The sequence below is a fragment of the Xiphophorus hellerii genome, chromosome 14 (assembly GCF_003331165.1).
Source record: "Xiphophorus hellerii strain 12219 chromosome 14, Xiphophorus_hellerii-4.1, whole genome shotgun sequence".
Classification (NCBI taxonomy): Eukaryota; Metazoa; Chordata; class Actinopteri; order Cyprinodontiformes; family Poeciliidae; genus Xiphophorus; species Xiphophorus hellerii.
The window spans coordinates 574,688-594,779 of record NC_045685.1 but is presented as its reverse complement, the minus strand read 5'-3'; the positions used below and the strand labels follow the sequence as shown (position 1 = coordinate 594,779).

At 37.4% G+C, this 20,092-nt stretch overlaps 1 protein-coding gene across 7 annotated transcripts in view; it reads left to right on the top strand.

Annotated features, from left to right (window-relative positions):
* Window positions 1-20,092, top strand: part of pde5ab (phosphodiesterase 5A, cGMP-specific, b) — a 144,245-nt gene that overhangs the window by 86,019 nt on the left and 38,134 nt on the right. For all 7 annotated transcript variants that reach the window (XM_032582683.1, XM_032582679.1, XM_032582677.1 and 4 more), the window contains exons 9-12: window positions 12,905-13,013; window positions 13,096-13,180; window positions 15,377-15,552; window positions 19,834-19,884. In XM_032582683.1, coding sequence (XP_032438574.1) covers window positions 12,905-13,013; window positions 13,096-13,180; window positions 15,377-15,552; window positions 19,834-19,884 — 421 coding nt within the window. The remainder of the gene's footprint in view (window positions 1-12,904; window positions 13,014-13,095; window positions 13,181-15,376; window positions 15,553-19,833; window positions 19,885-20,092) is intronic.

Sequence of the window (20,092 nt, the reverse complement as noted above, 5' to 3'; positions counted from 1 at the left end):
CAGTCTGTCGCAGGGCAACACTGAGACTGACAGGAAAAACAACCATGCTCACACACCTAAGGAGAATTTAGAAAAAAACAATTACCCTAACAGTCATGCTTTTGGACTGTGGGAGGAAGCCCGGAGAGAACCCACCATGCACAGGGAGAACATGCAAACTCCATGCAGAAAGACCCCAGGCTGGGACTCGAACCCAGGACCTTCTTGCTGCAAGGCAACAGTGCTACCAACTGCACCACTATGCAGCCATCACAACTTCTTCCACTTCTATGTATTCAGCCTTAGTTGACTTGCCCTGATTACGCCACCAGAAGCCACCTATTTACTACAGAGGACAACAGCAACACTCTGCATTTATAGTATTCTGTGAGAAATATTTATTATTAAAAGCTTTTGTGTTCACAGAATGAAAGCACAGTAGTTCAACTTGTTAAATTATGTAAATGGTTTTATCGTGTCAGTGACACTTTAAATGTCGTAACTCATATTAATTCAAATTCTTCAGCGTTATTGTAGATGGTGATGGTTATTGACAGGAAAGATCTCTTGCAGCAGTCTGTATTACAGTTATTCTGAAGAAGCTTCTGACTGAAGATACTCTGTTTACCCAAGACAGTTTTGTGAAGAGCATGGTCAGGGTTGTCCATAATTTTCTTGCTTTTATGAAAAATCCTTCTTTGCATCATCATCTGCAGAGGTTCCACAATCGTCCCCAGAACAGAACCAGAACAGAACCAGCCTTCTTTATAAGGCTGTTGAGCCTTTTGAGGTCCCTGGTTCTGATGCTGCTGCCCTAACAGATGATGGCAGAAGAGATGAAGCTCTCAACAACAGACTGATAGAAGATCTGCAGTATCTTGCTGCAAGACTTGACGGTTCTTAGGCTGTGTTCACACTGCAGCCTGAAGTGACCCGATTCTGATTTTTTTGACGTTATGCGACCTGTATCCGATCTTTTTATGACAGTCTTGACATGTTTCAAAATATATATACACAGGTCAGATTCTTTTCGAATGCGACCCACTTGGGTATCTGACACGTATTTGATTCAATGCGACCCAACGTCCATTAATCTGACCTGAACGTCACTGATACTCGACAAATATCTCTATTCGTCCTGATACGCCCAAGTAGGAATAAAAACAACAATCATGACGGACTATAATGAGGATCAGTGCTGCTCTACAGTAACTATGCTGTATCACATGCTTCAACTTCCTGAATTTCTGAGACTTTCCCCAATGTCCTCCAGGCATGTAGTGGTTATTGTTTTAAAATGTATGATTTGTGCATACCTGAATCAGAATGTTGAGTTTCATGAATAATTCCTTGTTGGCAGCCACATTTAAAGAAGCTTTTTTTTTTTTTATTTGAAACCCATGAGTCTTATAGATTGGCCTGAACATTTTTTCTGTATGACAACATTGAGCAAGAGAAGGTTTCTTCTTCCATATCACCTGCTCAGGCAAAGTATTGATAGAGAAGATTTTGCAATATAATATAAATGTGGATTAAAAAGGCATTCAAATATATGAGAAAGTGAAAACTATTTCCATGAGTGTAAACAGTTCAAATGTGGTGTATGGATGTTTTCCACCTTCTGGATGTTATTTGTGGGTACAAGAACAGGGAAAGAGAAAATAATAGTTGTGGAAAACATTCTGAGAATAGCTGAATGAGACAAAAACCAGATGTCCTTTTTTGCCCTGTTGTCCTTTAGATATCCTTCTCTTTTTCAACCAGCTTCCAGTGCAGTTTCTCCTAACCTAATAACTTCTGTGAATGTCATTATGTGTTTGTGCTGGATTTCCTCTTGGCAAGATCAAATCCAGCAAAATTGGACATCCCCAACAGGGCCAAGTTGGAAGGGGAGGGGTCCTGCAGGATGTTAGCTTTAACCGGCTCCAACCACAGGAGGCTTTTTATAGTGGCATTAACCAAGCCCTGCGGCTTCCCAGTGACCCACCATCTGTTTCTCCAAAGCAGGAAGTTCAGTCGAGCAAAACCAATGTTTATCCGACTCGCAAGAATCACAGACGGAGCATTTCAAGTAGAAAAAGTTGAACAATTACATTGCCCTGGATACAGAGCTGGATTGTGCTTCTCTACAGAAATCTATAGTTGTACTGTCACAGTTTTTGGGTGATGGCAGTAGTGAGGCCTTATTTAATTGAACGGAGAGGAGAGAGAAAAAATGTGAATTGAGTGAGCGAGCAAAGAAACTAAATGCATGTGTGACAGCTTCCTTTACCCGTCCCGTCATGCTCATGCGGAGACCAGTTGGTTAGATTTTATGCCATTTACTGAAATGAGTGGTCAACAAAACACAAACAGCGCAGTGAGCTTCCCTACTGGTCCACTAGTCACTCTGAGTACATAGCAGAGCGCTGAACAGACTGTGTAATTTACAAATATTTATTACAGCGAGTTTTGACAAAAAAAATGTGTGACGTGATCGTATAGTGGTTTTGATAATACATCTTTAAAATGAATTTAATACAATTTGGTCTTTCTTTTATAAATTAAATAAATTAGAAAAATAAATACAGACATCAGTCAAAATTAATTATTAAATTACTTAACAGCACCGTCTGGTGGTTCACAGAAAATAAAGCTGGCCACGTCATGTTGTCATGGAAACAACTAACAAACAAACTGACAGACTGGCAACCAAACTGGCAAACATAAATTACTGACATTTAATGTAACATAATTACCTGAAATGAGTGGTCAACAAAACACCATCAGCGCAGTGAGCTTCCATACTGGTCCACTAGTCACTCTGTGTGCTGTAACAAAACTCCAAGTTAGCCTTTGAACATAACCACCAATACTACTCAGAAGAGAACAGGTCTTGTGCGCAATTCTGTTCCCCTGTGAAATTCTGTTCCCCTGTGTGGGAGCGCTCATTGCAGCCAGAGAGGCGGATCTGACCATTTTCACGGCGCTTCTGATCGATTTCTCGGTAAAAACAACTCAGTTAATCATGTCAAGCTTGTAACATTTAGTTTAATCGGCAGCTGTTGTTTACAAAATTGTAAAAATAATTAAATAAACGAGGTCTTTTTATGCTGTTTTGTGTTATTTTAAACGCCAAGAGAATCGGTCTTTTTCCAACTTTTGTCACTTCCGCCTGACAGAAATAAAAGTCAGTCACCAAAACACAGTTTTCCAACACGTAGTGTGTATTTATAATTTTTCATTGCTGATGTAAGAGGATGGAAGCTGGCTGAAAGCATGGCACAAAAATTAAGACTTCCTGAAGACACGAGAGTGTAAACTTTCTGGTAAATCCCGTTCTAATGTAAAATATGACAGATTACTGTATTAAGGAAATTTCTAGTATACTACAGGCTATCACACATAACAATTTTTGAGAATTTGGCAACAGTTGCCCTTTATTCCCAAACGTTATGGGGGGAGGAGAGTAGAGAATGGATATTTCAGCTGCCTGAAATAATCTGTTCCCCCTCCATAACATGGGAACAAATTAATTCAGCAACAAGTCTTTATCTGTGTTTATTCCTCTTATCATCAACAACAAATCATGTAAGTTTGAAAACATTTGATCATTATTTGCCAGAGTTATGGGGGGAGGAGGAGAGAAAATGGATATCATGATTACTATTATTTGTAAACATGTACAGATGTTTTAGCCAAACATACAAATAATAATAATCATGATAACAATTGTCATAAACACTCAAAATAAGAATATTAATGTTATCCTCACCACTGTTAAGGATAAGTCTCATGCTGTAGTCTCTGGAAACAGGAAAATCCACAACCTCTTTTGATAAGATTTTTTCTGCAAACTGAAATGAACAGCTTCATTTAATGGCTTTAAATTTAAGTAACAAAGAAAGTAATTCACTGTACATGTCTCAAAATATATATCAAAATCCTAAAATCATACACTGTGTGACAATATGTATGCACCTTCAGTGAAAATACACCACATGATGTACTATCTTGTTGTTTTGGATGCTTGACTGTGTCACATGTCCAACATGAGAGATTGCACCCCTTCTTCCTCATAAATGCCCTGTAAATATAGATATATTAATAAGAACAACTTTATTTGATTTTCATACTTGAGTTAAACTTAAATTTTTAACCATACTTTGTGATTTGCAAACATTTCTGGATGTCTTGTTTTGATTCCCCCAGTGGATTCAAGAACAAAGACTTTTTCTCTTGTGGGTAGATCACCTAGAAAGTGAGCATTCCACAGTTTTCATGTGGTTTTTGTCTATGCGATAAGTATGATATAGATTGTTTTTAGAGTTTAAAAACATTTATTACCACTAACGTCTGTGGTGGTGTTGATTGTTGATTCCCAGAATGGTTCCCCCTTATAACTTTGTCAAATAAAGAGCAAATGCTACCAAACTTACATGATTTGTTGTTGATGATAAGAGGAATAAACACAGTTAAAGACTTGTTGGTGAATTAATTTGTTCCCATGTTATGGAGGAGGAACAGATTATTTCAGGCAGCTGAAATATCCATTCTCTACTCTCCTCCCCCCATAACATTTGGGAATAAAGGGCAACTGTTGCCAAATTCTCAAAAATTGTTATGTGTGATAGCCTGTAGTATACTAGAAATTTCCTTAATACAGTAATCTGTCATATTTTACATTAGAACGGGATTTACCAGAAAGTTTACGCTCTCGTCTTTTCAGGAAGTCTTAATTTTTGTGCCATGCTTTCAGCCAGCTTCCATCCTCTTACATCAGCAATGAAAAATTATAAATACACACTACGTGTTGGAAAACTGTGTTTTGGTGACTGACTTTTATTTCTGTCAGGCGGAAGTGACAAAAGTTGGAAAAAGACCGATTCTCTTGGCGTTTAAAATAACACAAAACAGCATAAAAAGACCTCGTTTATTTAATTATTTTTACAATTTTGTAAACAACAGCTGCCGATTAAACTAAATGTTACAAGCTTGACATGATTAACCGAGTTGTTTTTACCGAGAAATCGATCAGAAGCGCCGTGAAAATGGTCAGATCCACCTCTCTGGCTGCAATGAGCGCTCCCACACAGGGGAACAGATTTTCACAGGGAAACAGAATTTCGCACAAGACCGGATTTGATGGCTTACTAAAGCAGAGCGCTGGACAGACTGTGTGGAACCTCCGGTTTCCCCGCGCATTCACAGACAGCCAGTAGGGGGCGCCAAAAACCACCCACCACAGGACAATTACAAAACATATTTTAGAAAGAATTACATGTGTATATTCAATACTTGTCCCACATGCTGAGAATGTCAATCTGATTATGTGTGCTGAATCTAGTTGGGAAATAAGATTTCCCAGCCTGAGGCTTTGTGTTAAAGCCAAGAAAGAACAAAAAGTTAGACACTCAGAAATAATGCCTTGGTTTCAGTGTATTGGTCCATTGATGATTATGTGAAACAAGCTGGACAGTCTAAAATGGCATAGTAACTTCCATAATAACAGAGGTAAAAATATGAGATTATAATGAAGTATTTCTTAGTATTTCTTAGTTTACTTTCTTCATCTTCATTGCAACATATATTATGTACAATTTAACAGAAAAAATCGCTATGTGTGGGGAAAAGTATAAAACATAAAAGGTGCAATGTTAGGATTGTAAACCATTGAACTAATACTTTGTTGAAACATCTTTTGATTTGATGTATGTTTGGACTCACGGTGATGCTGAAAGATGAAATCTCTCTTCTGCTTTCTAGCAGCCTGAAGGTTTCTCACCCTTAAGGCTGCAAATTAAAAAAAAACTTTTAGAAAACTTTTTTAAAATATTTTTACAAAAAAATACAGAATTGTAGCCAACACAACCCTTTAATTAGAAAGATTTAGGTCAGACCCATGCTCAGTTCCCAAAGATATTGTCTGCCTGTTGTAGTAATGACAGTCAGTCACATGGTGCATTCAGCGAATCACTGCATCTGAAGTGGTTATTCAGGCGTGCTCCGGCTTTCCCAGTCAGGTGTGAGGGGGAGAGCTGGAGACAAAGGAGCTACAGATCAGAATACCCAGTGAGCGTGGAGCCATGAAGTTATCTTGCACTGAACTGTATATGGAATTGGCCAGGTGACCCTTTTTAGGATTAAAGGATGGCGAGCTTCTGACAACTGGCTGGGGCCAGGAAAACCTGAAATTCACTCCATACTGGTCTGGTAGGAGGCTAATGGTCTGTAGTATTTCCCCCTCCATCTCACCATACAGAAATACAATCCATTATTAATCTCTTCTCCATTGGAAACAAATTGCGCTTGGACATTTTGACCTCAAAAACCATGGACTTTTCAAATGTGTCAGTCATTCACTGTGCTGACCGGTGGAGAAATTTAGGACTTTTGTGCACATTTATATGGAAAATTTACTGAAAGCAGTTATTCTTTTGTATTGTTTTTATTGATTACTGACAACAGCTCCAGTAGATGAATCTCTTCTGATATCATATGCCATCTAGTCCCTTAGTACATTAAGTAGTGCTACACGTGCAAATTACCACCCACAGCCTTTGTTGGAATTTTTGGTTTTTGGAACATACAAAAAAAAGAAAAAGTGTTTTAAGATCCACTAACTTCTGACTTAATTTTGATTTTTAAAAAGTGCAAATAATTAATTTATTTTAATTGTATATTTTTTGTTGTTTTTAAGATTATATAGTTCTGGGTTTAGGAATTGTCAGATATTTCTTCCAGTAACATAATAACCCAGTAATATTTTTACATTTCCTGTCAACTTAAGTTCTTTTATTACAAAAACACGGACCGCCGGTGGACAACCTCTGCTCCCTGACCAATGGGCTTAAGAAATTTTCTGGGGGAAACCCTGCTGACACTATATAAATGTTGAATCAACCACCATCTACATTTGAATCTACATGCACATTTGTGTTGATTTTATATTGAATCAAAGTTAAATAATCAGTATTGATTAATGTACGTTTTTTGGTCTGATAGGTCTACACATCATAACATTAAAAGTTTCTTCACTGATGTTAAACACATAATTTTGTTAGCAGACAATAGTTGCTGTTCACAATGATCTTACATTACCATAATTCCTAAAATGTGTGCACACAAAGTTAAAAATGACAACATTGTACTAATATTACATTTTATTTAAGAAAAACAGGCATAGATCTGAAAACATATCTGACTCCTTTTTGGCTGTCAGAACAACAGTCTCTTGTTCATGGAAGAACAGCATCCATGAGGTTAAGCCTGGTTCTGTATGAACCAAGGAAACAGTATGTGTTGGGGTAACCCAAGTTTGACTGGTTGGCGTCACTCTGGTTCCTCCCACTGTGATGCATAACGAAGAAACTTCTTGACAGTTTCACTGTAGTCACTGAGCAGCAGCTGAAAAACACAAAAATAAGAGTGAGCAAGGAACTGGTTAGAAAGACAATAAAAACATTCGAAAAGTTTTGAAACACATTGAAATTTTAAATAATGTAATAATTATAGCCCTGAGAACAAACACACAAACCGTGCAGTTCCACTTGTACGCTCACAGTTAAGTTAATAAGGGCACTGTAAAGCATGGGTTGTGTTCCATGGAGGAGAGGAGGCGGCAGACTCATCAGGACGGTCAAAAACTCACAACCACACTGGGAGTTCCACAGTGTTTGTCCTTTAATAAACACACTCTTCACCAACCTTACAAAGCCTGGTTGAACGGCTGCTACATTATTAAACATGGAAAAACAAGCAGAGTTCAAACAACCTGTAATGTTACTACTGTTAGGGAGACAAAATATATATGCCCATGTCAGTCCATGCATCACCCTGTAGCATGTTTCTCCCATGCTCTCTGCAAAGAAGCAGTGGCACATTCTTGTGGCATCACTAGCAGTAACAATTACGGCTATTATAAGTTGACATACTGTATATTATCACACATTTACATATCAAGCTGCAGCATAGGCACAAAACAGTGCAGTTATTTTTCAATAAACACAGTTAAGATAAAAGTAATATTGCCAAACTTACCACCAAAGTGTTCAGAGTAGAATTCAATTCAGAAGCCGGTTTGCAAACAAGCCAGCAGCAAAGTGGCTGTTTGGTTGGGACAAACCTCTAGTGTTAAAGGGGGAGGTGGACCACTCCGCTACTTGTAGTGATTTGTAGATGTTTTTATGTCAACACATTATGCACAAACAGGCACACTGTAAAAAGAAGTTAGTTGAACCAACTTAACTGAATTGCTTCAATTGGGAAGTAATTTAATTAAGTACATTCAACTTAATTTATTCAGTACAAGCAACTCGAGTTTTGTCTATCCAACTCAATTTACTAAGTTCATCCAACTCAATACATTATGATCATCTTACTCAGTGTATTAAGTTATTTAACCAAATTCATTAAGTGTGTTTAAAATGCCAAATTTAAGTCAGTCTTACTGAAATCATTCAGTTTACTTCAAATAAAGAAGGAAACTAATAAATTATCTTTTTTACCAGGGTTTTTTGGCTCAGGCTATCTTTATTTAAGAGAAGTTAGACAGAAAAGTGGGTAATGACAGAGAGGGAAGACATGCAGCAAAGATCATCAGGCTGGAATTGAACGGCCACATTGGGGACTAAGGTCTCCTCATGGGGGTTGTGCTCTATCCTTCCATCACCACAGCAGGTACAGGATCTGTCCCTGGTGAAGCTTGAGTCATGACATCAGACGTAGGATATGAACACAGCACTGAACTTAATTGTTTCAAATACACTTTTGAGAGTGCACTTTAAGAAGTGTACTCTAAAAATACTCTTCTTAGAGAATACTTAATTATTAATTTTATCCAACTTAATGAAGTTGGATAAACGTTTTTTGTTTTTCAGTGTACAGGATCTTTGAAAAACTAAAATAACATGTTAAAACATACATTTAAAATTTAAATTCCAGCTGTATTTTAAGTACAATGTGAGTGATAATGTACTTTCGGATATTTTAATTCTTTTTAGTTTGGAATAACTTAAAAGTTTTAGTTGATTTTAGAATTTAGTCAAAGAGATTTGAATTATTTATTAGACAAAAGTAAATGTTTTGAGTAAGAGTTGGTGGTCATGTTAAACACACTTAATGAATCAAGTTAAAAAAAAATTTAATAAATTGAGTTGGATAAACTTAATGCTAAGCAGTTGGATGTTCATCCAATTTAGTTGGACGAGAGTTGGTCAGACTTAGATTACAAAACCGGCATTGAACTCAATTGTTTCAAGTAAAGTCAAAGTAAAAAGTTCTTTTAGGTTAGTTAAGTTAATTTAAGTTAGTTAGATTTGTAACTTTTAAGTTAATGGAACACAAAAAAGTAAGTTGTCATCACTAAACCAAATGAATTAAGTGAGATTAATTTAAATACGTACATAAGATGAACAACAGTCAAAAACACTTTTTATTAGAAAGAAATCACAACCCACTGTCTTCAGCAGTTCTTTGTGTAGTACTTGATTTAAAATGTGATAAACCCTAGCCAATATTAAAATGTTCTCAACCAGAGCTCAGAGAGGAGGATAAGGGATGTGACAAACAGCATACATTGATTCAACATTGATCACATATTGATCAGGCGTTGGTATTTCAATCATTCGAATTTGACCAGAAAACAACATTTATCGTTGTTTCATCGTTAATCATCGACCTTCACCAAAAATCAACCTTTTTGACCATAATTCAACATTGAATTTCCATCTCTTGCTATCTGGGGAGGACAATTATAGCAAATGGTGGAATTTTGAGGAAATTTTCCTGGTCCTCACTTTTTTACAGTTTTACAGTTGAACTCAGTTAGTTAGCACCAAAACTTTAGTGAATGCAAAGTCCTAATATGGGTACATATATGGATGTCTGTGGGCACACTAATGAACACTTTATTTCTACTCATGAATGCTCTATTTGTGTTTTTGTTTTCCATCTTGCAATACACACTCCCAAAACATGATTTCTATTTGACACGTTAATAATCTCCCCATTTGTGGTTACAGATGTGACAGACAGCTTGGCTCTCAGAAAAGGACTCAGGTGTTGCCCTTAAGCTGCAGTTCCTCCACCTACCATCCAGATGTTTAATTCTTCATTGTTGCTTAGAACAAGCAGATGTTTTGGTGGAATTGGTCTGATCTGCTTACAGATGGCCTTAATCAGATTTTATCCACGTTTTGGACTCATGCTCCAGTCAGAAGTCCACACATAGCCAGATCCAACTAATCCAGGCATGTTCAACATGGCAACTTGTCATTTTCCTAGATACTTCATCTGATGGCCAAAAATTGTCGTTTTATAATGTAATGTCACAGTGCAATTAGTAAAATATCAATTTGAAAACATGTAAAGTTATACGATGTGATTGTAGTTCAGTTTCCTGATAACACAGAAATACTGTTGGCTGTACAACTCCCTCGATAAGAAAATACTGCAGCACATTTTATTTCATGTGGTTAGTGTTTTTTGCATGTGATGGATAAATGAACAAAACAAGCTTTTTACAGTGAAATGAACTAAATAAAAGGGATATTTGGCTACCAAGTGTCTGTACCCTGACAAGCTTTAAAGGTATCAACGCACACACAGGTTGTTTTGCCGCCTGTCGTGGCAGAGTGGACTGCTCTCTGAAGCACATGACATCTTGTGCAAAGGGTCAATAATTTGTTCTTCTGTTCGTATGTTGTTCCTCTCACTTTAAACCGACTGAATGTTTAGACTTAATGGCGAGCTGGGGACAGCAAGGGGCTGATGTGTTCAGGATCAGTAGATAAAAATAAGTTCCTAGTGAATTAGGCACATACGGGTAAATTAAATATATTTCAAAATGTCTCTAATAAATGTCTCTCAGCCCTAAATTAAATCCACACTCTGTGATCTGTCCAAATACAGACATAACCATTTGTGAAGATGACCTTATCAGTTTATGATGCTTGGTTTGGCCTATTTCAGGGGTCGGCAACCTTTTCTATTCAAAGAGCCATTTGGGACCGCCTCCCAATAAAAAGAAAGCACTTGGAGCCACAACCCATTTTGACGTCATATATATAAAACCTATATGCTATGTACAAAAATCGATACTATGTTGCGTTTATGAAATCAACGAATTGCTGCAGAGAACACAAAATTTTATTTCTGCATGTAACAAAACGCATTTTACACTTTGTTGATGCTCAATTTCAAACAAAATACCCTCTGTCTATTTGGGTCTTTGTATTTAAAGAAATAAAAATCGAAACTTACCCAACCCGCACTGAAGGAAAAATAGAAACAGAATGCAGTCACCTGTCCTCCTCTTATTCAGGAGATAAAAATCAAAACTTATCCAAATATTATCCACCGGCACTGAACGAACCAAGCAAACCAAAAAATGCGCAGTCTGCTTCTGTGTCCCGTAGTACGGTACGGAGCCCTCTAGGGGACATGGGGAAGTTTTTTCTTTTGCGTTCCCTCGCAAAACTTTTGCGTTCCCTCGCAATACTGTACTGGTCAGTTATGCAGCATAATTGAATACTGTAAGCCTTTCTTACGGTGGGCGCCGTATTTTCTGCTTTAATATAAGGTTATGTGAGGTTTTTCCATGAATGTTAGTATGTTTTTGTGAAATATCTGAAGTTTTATATCTTTCTTTAGGATAGAAAGGCACCACAAACCTACGATATAAACAGAAACTTTCCGTAAGTAGGAAAGAAATAAAAACACATTATAATTTGGACTATTTCTGAGTTATTATCGCGGGTAATAAATCATCTGACAGTTTTGATTGTGTCTCTGTTGTGTTCGTAGTCTGAATGGTTTAAAGAGCTGCTTTCAGTGCCGCTCCATCTTAGCCTTAACAGACATAAACATGCAGTAAAAAATAAATCGATTTTCAATCAGTGTTTTGCACCAAACAGTTTTTACTATTAACAAGTTTTTATTATTAAAAACACGACAAACTAATGATGGTAAAGGGCCACACTGGGTTAACTCGGGGAATCTCATCTGTCCGTGTATCAATCAACTCCAAACCTTTTCTTTGTTCTGTCACAATTATCGATTTATTCCATTTTGATGATCAGGCTCCAAACTTTGCAAGGACTGACCGCCCCGCTCACCGCTTCCTCATACACACAAAGCCAGTATCCTTCCCATTCATACCTGGTGACGTCACTCCCACGTCGACACACCTAAGTGTCAAAGCCGTCTGCTCCTGTCATATCAATAATTACTTATTTTATTCATATGGCTCTTACAGAGCCTCAGTGAAAACTTGTTTATTATTATTAACTGTTTGGTGCAAAACACTGATTGAAAATTGATTATTTTTCCCTGCATGTTTATGTCTGTTAAGGCTAAGATGGAGCGGCACTGAAAGCAGCTCTTTAAACCATTCAGACTAGAACAACAGAGACACAATCAAAACTGTCAGATGATTTATTACCCGCGATAATAACTCAGAAATAGTCCAAATTATAACGTATTTTTATTTCTTTCCTACTTACGGAAAGTTTCTGTTTATATCGTAGGTTTGTGGTGCCTTTCTATCCTAAAGAAAGATATAAAACTTCAGATATTTCACTAAAAGATACTAAATACTAAAATACTAAATCAGTGCGCTAAAAAAATGCGGTCTGCCAGACATGTGGGGTTCGCCAGGAAAGCCTGTCGCACATCGGCGGACATGACGTATATTTTGGGTGCTAAAAATGTTCAAAACTTTTGTTTTAATGTTACAAGTTTACCATAATCTTCAGATTTAGAAATTTATTTTAACATGATTTTAATTCATAATTTTTTAATGATTTAATTTTAATAAAATATTCTATTTCCCAAAGTCACTGGGAGCCACAACAGAAGGATGAAAGAGCCACACGTGGCTCCGGAGCCATTGGCCTATTTGAATGTAACTAAAGGTATTTGCTATGTTGTGTGTTTTCTTCCTCAGAGACTGTGATGTCAGTCAGATAAACTACATGTACGCTCAGTATGTTAGAAACACCATGCAACCTCTCAACATCATCGATGTCACCAAGGACCAGCGCTTCCCTTGGACAGTCTGTGCCTCACACTTCCTCACTTTTCTTTACATCATTTTTTTCCCAGTCCTATTAAGTAATCCCCTTTGTTATTTAACAGTGTGAAAGCCCTGATCACTCCAGCAGTCGGATAAAAAGTTTGCTCTGCACTCCAATCAGAAATGGCAAGAAAGACAAAGTCATAGGTACGGACCATGTTGCTTTCTTTGTTTACGGGCCCAAATTTCACCGTCTTGGGATTGAATCTGGTAGACAAGGTTCTGCAAGACAAGGGATTTTTTAAATAAATGCTACAGATAAGCTGTAGCATTTAGCAATAAACCCTACTACTCTAAACTCTAGAGCAGGGGTCACCAACCTTTTTGAGACTGGGAGCTACTTCACGGGTACAGAGTAACACGAAGGGCTACTTGCTTGATACACACATAAATGTTCTTGGCTCAGGCTTTATAACAAGAGTATATACAGTATATACCGTATATGTATGATTACATGCTGCCTGATCATATTAATGTTAAGGACTACTCCCAATAGTTATCAGTAAAGACAGATATGGTTAATTGCTATTATGTGATCAGAAGTTCTTAGTTCAGAGTTTTAAGCTTGATTCCCTTTTGGAGCTTTTTTGTGTGATTCTAAATTACCCACAAGTGACTGAGTATGGATTGTTGCAGCTACAGCTGTACACACTGAGATTTTCTTTAAATAAGAAAAAGAAAAGAAAAGTTATTGTATTTTTTATTATTGAACCCTCTTTACAATTAACATAATTGTGGAGAAAAAAAAAGTTCTTTTGTGCCAAAACATCTTGTATGTAGCGCACATCAGTGTGAGTCTGTGGGGGTCAAAGGGCAGCCAAAGCCTAAATCTTATTGGTCAGTTTGCTTTTTCTGTCAGCTAAAAATGATGAGTGGAGTTTGAACCTCCCGTTGTTCTAAGATCCCGCCTGAGCTTTTTATAGTGCGTGGTTCTGGCGGGTCGACAGTTTATTAGCTTTTTTTTGTGCTTTCGTGAACTTAAAAGCTGACGGGTCTCTTGTTGGCTGACACCAGCAGATGTCCGACAGATCGGGAGGTACGCACAAAACTATCACTGCACCTGACCTGCAATAGAACACCTCTCCAACACACATCATGTGTGTGTCGCACAAAAGCCGCACAAACCTAAACCACTAAAGCAGTGCACCCTTTTTTCCGTTTTTTTTTTTTTTTTTACACAAACTATGCTAAATAATAAAGACATGGAAGCGAAGCCTACCCATGAGATCCACAGAAAGAGGAGGGTGTTGATTCCCAGGTTCAGGTGGTGTCAGACGTCCAAAGGAGGAGAAGGTGAAGCAACAATGTTTGTTTAATTTTTACTCTTTTGGGGAACGTTTTGACTAGATTAAATTGTTTAACCCACAGTCTTAGAGCGACGCTCACGAAGAGCGGCAGATGTCAGCTAAGGGGTGACCCATCAGCTCTCCAGTTTGGGAAACGTCAAAGAAGCTCATAAACCGGCGGCCCAGCAGAACCGCACACTGTAAAGCTCAACCGGCATCCAAACCGCTCTTAGAACTATGGGAGGTTCAAACTCCTGTCATTCATTTATAGCTTACAGAAAAAGCGTCAAGCCTCCAAATAAACAAAAGCAAACTGACCAATAAGATTTTAGCTTTGGCGTGCCCTTTGACCCCCACAGATTCAGACGTGCGCTACGTACAAGATGTTTCGACACACAAGATCTTTTTTTTCTCCACAATTTTGTTAATTGTGAAGAGGGTTTGATAATAAAAATTTCAGAAATTATTCTTTTCTTTTTTTACTTCAAGGAAAATCTTAAGGTAGGCAGAGCAGGTGCAGCCATACAGCTGCAGGCGCTGCTGCCCTCCAATAATATCCTGCAGGCGTCTGCACATAGTTCTGAACTTTAACCATCAAAAAAGAGATTTATGCATAAAGCAATTTATTTTAAATTTTTTTTGTAATTTACTTTTAAACAAAAATCTAAATATAATCAAATGTTATTAATTCAATGTAAAAACATTAAATTAAATAATTGCGTTGGCAGTGCTCCCTAATGACAATGGCTATTTTTTGAACTTGCTCTGCGGGCGACTGACAAGGTCCCCGCGGGCACCGTGTTGGTGACCCCTGCTCTAGAGCAATAAACTCTACTGCACCCATTGACTTTTAAAGTCTCATGACTGAAACATGTCCAGGGTTTTCATAGTAGTGGCAGTGTAATGCTAGTGGGGATGATTTGTTAAATTTCTATGTAATAACCAAATTGAACAATTTATGTTTTGTGTGTCTGGGTGCACGCTTGTGGGCGGGTGTGTGTGTGTGTGTGTGTGTGTGGGGGGGGGGGGGGGGGGGTGTGTGTGCGCGTGCTTGTAGGAGTGTGCCAGTTGGTGAACAAAACGGACGAAGCATCAAGCACCGTCAAGACCTTCAACAGAAACGATGAGCAGTTCCTGGAAGCGTTTGCCATCTTCTGTGGCCTTGGCATTCAGAACACACAGATGTATGAGACTGTGGAGAGAGCCATGGCCAAACAGGAGGTCACTCTGGAGGTCAGCTTTGTTTACTTTCTCAGATCTGGAAGAAGAACACACTGGACCCCGCCTAGTTCAGTGTTCAAAGAATTTTTGTGAAAAGTAACTCCAAATTATGTGCGGAACATTTGCAGATTTTTTTTGTAGAGCATATCTCAAATATTTGAAAGAAAATGGGAAGCTGAATGACACAGTATTGGCTGACATTAAAGCACCCAATCCAGGAATTCATTTTCTTTGGCACTGATTGGCTGTACCCCCAAGAATGGAGATAAATAGGAATGTCACGATCCAATATTGATATCGGAAATTGGTCCGATATCACTGATTTTGACTATCAACTACTCATGATTACAGTAACCTATTAAACACAGCACACAGGTCAGGGAGAAAGTTCTGAAGAATTTAAAGCAGAGTTAGCTTTTACAACAATATTGCAACCTTTGAACATGTTACATCTTGTCTACAAAATATTTTCTTTGTTTGGAACCCAAAGGGGGAATGGGCTGTCTGAAAGTGGGTTTAAGATCAGGGAGTCTTCATACTTGGAATAGAATGACTTTAGTTTCTCTTTATGTTCATGTTGAGTCAGAAATTACCTGTTTCTTTGGTAACACTTTATTTGACGGGTTGTGAATAAGACTGTCATGACACTGTCATAAACATGACATGAACATGAGTAAGTCTTCATGAATATTTATGACTGTTATCAAGTGTCATTTGGCAAATCATGACATTTTTAATAAACAGTTGACATTATTCAAAATGTCTTTGTTATGACAACTTGACATTAACCAAGAAATCATGATCTGACATAAATTTGTTATAAAAGTATTACTGATTAAACTTTAAAAATGATGTACCTTTATGTGGTAATATTTTATTTCTTTGCCATTTTGTTTAGTTTTAAATTTCTTAATTTAATTGATCCTAAAGTTTTACAGCAAGATGTCTACAAAGCACTTATGAACTTTGCATTTGAAACATTACATAAGGCTGTTTTAAGTAGTGCAATACACCATCTCCACCAGTGAGAGGCAGCAGTGCACGAACAGGCGTGCAGTGTGTTGGTGAAGAAGAAATCTTCCAACCTGTGGGGCCAACCTAACACAAGTTATAACGGCCAGACCTCCTGCTTAAAAAGAAGCCAAAGTATGTCACCTAATACATTTAGGAATGTCTCTTTCTTTATAATGTTAACTATGAGCAATTCAAGCCAATGCTACCTTGCTGTAAGTTAATGTTAGCTAAAGTTATTAAACTCCATTACTGTAAAGGTAGCCCTTAATCTTAAACATATTTTAAAGACAGGCAAATAGGTTTTTTCCCTCCAATTTTAATCTAACAAATTAAAAGCTAATATGATTAACATTGATCACAACCATTTCAAGAACAGCTACAATTTCTGAGCATTTCCAGACACTTTCAAAGAGCTGCTCCTAGGAAATGAAGACAAGAAGAATATCTCCCTGTTGTCAGAGTGTTACAGGAAGGCTATAATGAAGGAGATAGCTGACTTTTGAAAAAACCTATTTTCTTAAGTTAAAGAATAAGTAGTTCTGTTTTAGTTTTTCAATTAGTATTTCAGAGTTACAATATACTGAATAGAAGTTAAACCCTCTGAAAAACAAGTTATCCTTTGTTTTATTCCAATGTACAAAGGGTTCGTTCTACAGCTATGATGGTAGTTATAAGTAGTTCAGTGTTTTCAACTTCACTTGAGGTGAGACTTAATATCAATGATTCTGTTAGCATAGCATTTGACACTGTGATTACACTGAATAACATCTTTATAATTGTTGCTACTAGTTTCACTTTACTTGAGGTAAGAATTAGTAGTAATGACTCTGTAATAACACTTAATGACATCTTCATAACTGGTGCTACTTGTTCCACTTGATGTAAAAAGAATTATTAACGACTGTTATTAAATCATTTCACAGTGTAATAAAGCTTAATGAAATCTTTATTTTTGGTCGTACTTGTTTTGCTTTATTTCAAGTAGGGGGAAATATTACTTACAGTTTTGTCACTGTTTTGTTTGACAGTGTAATCTTAATAACACTTAATGACATTATTGTGACTACTATTATTACATATTTATGACATATGATGATTCTAGGTTAATGTCAAGTTGTCATAACGAAGACATTTTGAATAATGTCAACTTTGTATTAAAAGTGTCATGATTTACCAAATGACACTTTATGACAACAATCATAAATATTCATGAAGACTTACTCATGTTCATGACAGTGTCATGGCAGTCTTATTCACAACCTGTCAAATAAAGTGTTACCGTTTCTTTTAATTATTGTTCCACTATACACTGTGTGCACAATTGTTAGGCAAGTTTCAGTCTGGATCATATCATCATTTGGGTGCATATTTTCCAACTCCAAGCTGTTTAAACCTGAATGCTTGTTGAATATGAACACATCAGCTGATGTGTATTTGTTTAATAAGGGGGGTGGGGCTAAGAAGATCAACACCCTATATCAAGATGGGTATAATTATTAGGCAGCTTCTTTTCCTCAGGCAAAATGGGCCAAAAAAGAGATTTAAGAAACTCTAAAAAGTCTTTCAGAGGGAAGCAGCACTCTTGAAATTATTAAGATACTGGGGCGTGATCACACAACCATCAAACGTTTTGCTGCAAGTAGCTAACAGGGTTGCAAGAAACGTGTTGAGAAAAAAAGACGTTAATTAACTGCCAGAGATTTGAAAAGAATCAAACGTTAAGCTACATTATCTTCCAGTGCAGTCATTTTCCAGAACTGCAACCTACCTGCAGTGCCCAGAAGTACAAGATGTTCAGAGACTTGGCCAAGATAAGGAACGCTGAAACCCAACCGCCATAGAACAAGACACATAAGTTGGAACATGAAGACTGGGCCAAGACAGATCTGAAGACAGATTTTTCAAAGGTTTTATGGACTCATGAGATGAGAGTGACTCCTGACGGACCAGATGGATGGACCTGTGACTGGATCAGTAATAGGCACAGAGCTCCACTTCACTTCAGACACTAGCAAGGTGGAGGCAGGGCGCTGGTATTATTAAAGATGAGCTAGTTGGACCTTTTCTGGTTGAAGTTGGACTCAAAATCAAGTCCTAAACCTACTGCCAGTTTTTAGAAGACACTTTTTTCAAGTTGTGGTACAGAAAAAAGTCTGCATCTTTAAAGAAGACCATGATTTTTATGCAGGACAATGCTCGATCGCATGCATCAAAGTACTATGAAAGGCCTTAAAGATGAAAGAATAATGAAGTGGTCCCCTTCCTCACCAGACCTAAACCCCATTGACAACCTGTGGGCATTTCTTAAACATGGTGAAGGAAAACAGTTCACATCTCTGATCAGTGTCTGGGAGGCTGTGGCTGCTGCTGCACAAAAAGTTGATCGTCAACAGATCAAGAAACTGACAGACTCCATTAATGGAAGGCTTCTAAGTGTTATGGAAAAGAAGGCTGACTATAAAGGTCACTGATTTATCTTTTAAATGTCAGAAATGTTTATTTGTCAATTGAGTTGTATGTTTATAATTCTCACTTTAACGGATGGCAAACAAATGAGATGAGAAAAGTTTCAGTTTAAATTCAGTTGCATAGTAATTCTGCGCATACAAAAATATTGCACTAAGAAAGCCAAAATCTAATTTTTACTTTCTTTAATATTCAGGTTCGAGAGGTAATTAACATTGTGGATTGACCGAGAGCGCTGTAGTTGTTCCACAATAAAATTATTCCTCAAAGTTACAGTTGTGCACTCAGTGTTTAACAGTATCTTACAATAAATGGCTTCTCAGAATAATTAAACCACTGGCAGAAATGAGACCAATTTACAATTATGGCGCAAAGATGGTCAAAGTGGTTGAAGTACAGTGGGTATGGAAAGTATTCAGACCCCTTGAAATTTTTCACTCTTTATTTCATTGCAGCCGTTTGCTAGAATCAAAAACGTTCATATTGTTTCTCATGTATGTACACTCAGCATTCCATCTTAACAGAAAAAAAAGAAATGTAGAATTTTTTGCAAATTTATTTAAAAAGAAAAACTGAAGGATCAAATGGGCATAAGTATTCAGACCCTTTGCTCAGTAGTGATTAGAAGCACGCTCTTTCATGCCTGGATTTGTGGATCCTCTGCCATTCTTCCTGTTTTGATTTTAGGAAGTGGCTGTAATGAAACAGTGAAAACTTTAAAGGGGTCTGAATACTTTCCATACCCACTGTATTTCCATATATGCAGCATGTGCTGCCACATGCTGCTGAATTTGATTTGTCTGTGCCCTCCAGGTTTTATCATATCATGCCTCTGCCACTGAGGAGGAAACCCGGGAACTTCAGGTAATTGCTGTAAATTAACATTTCAAACTATGCATGTATGATACAAGCATCAGTATGAAACTGGAGGCACAGTGACATGCAAAGAAGGGGTTTCTAAAGGTCACAAAGAGCTGACCTTGTGTTTGATGACAGTCATGAAATGTAACACAACTGAATCAGCACAAAGACTCCAATAAAAACAACTCAAAATGGCTGCTTTCTGTTCATA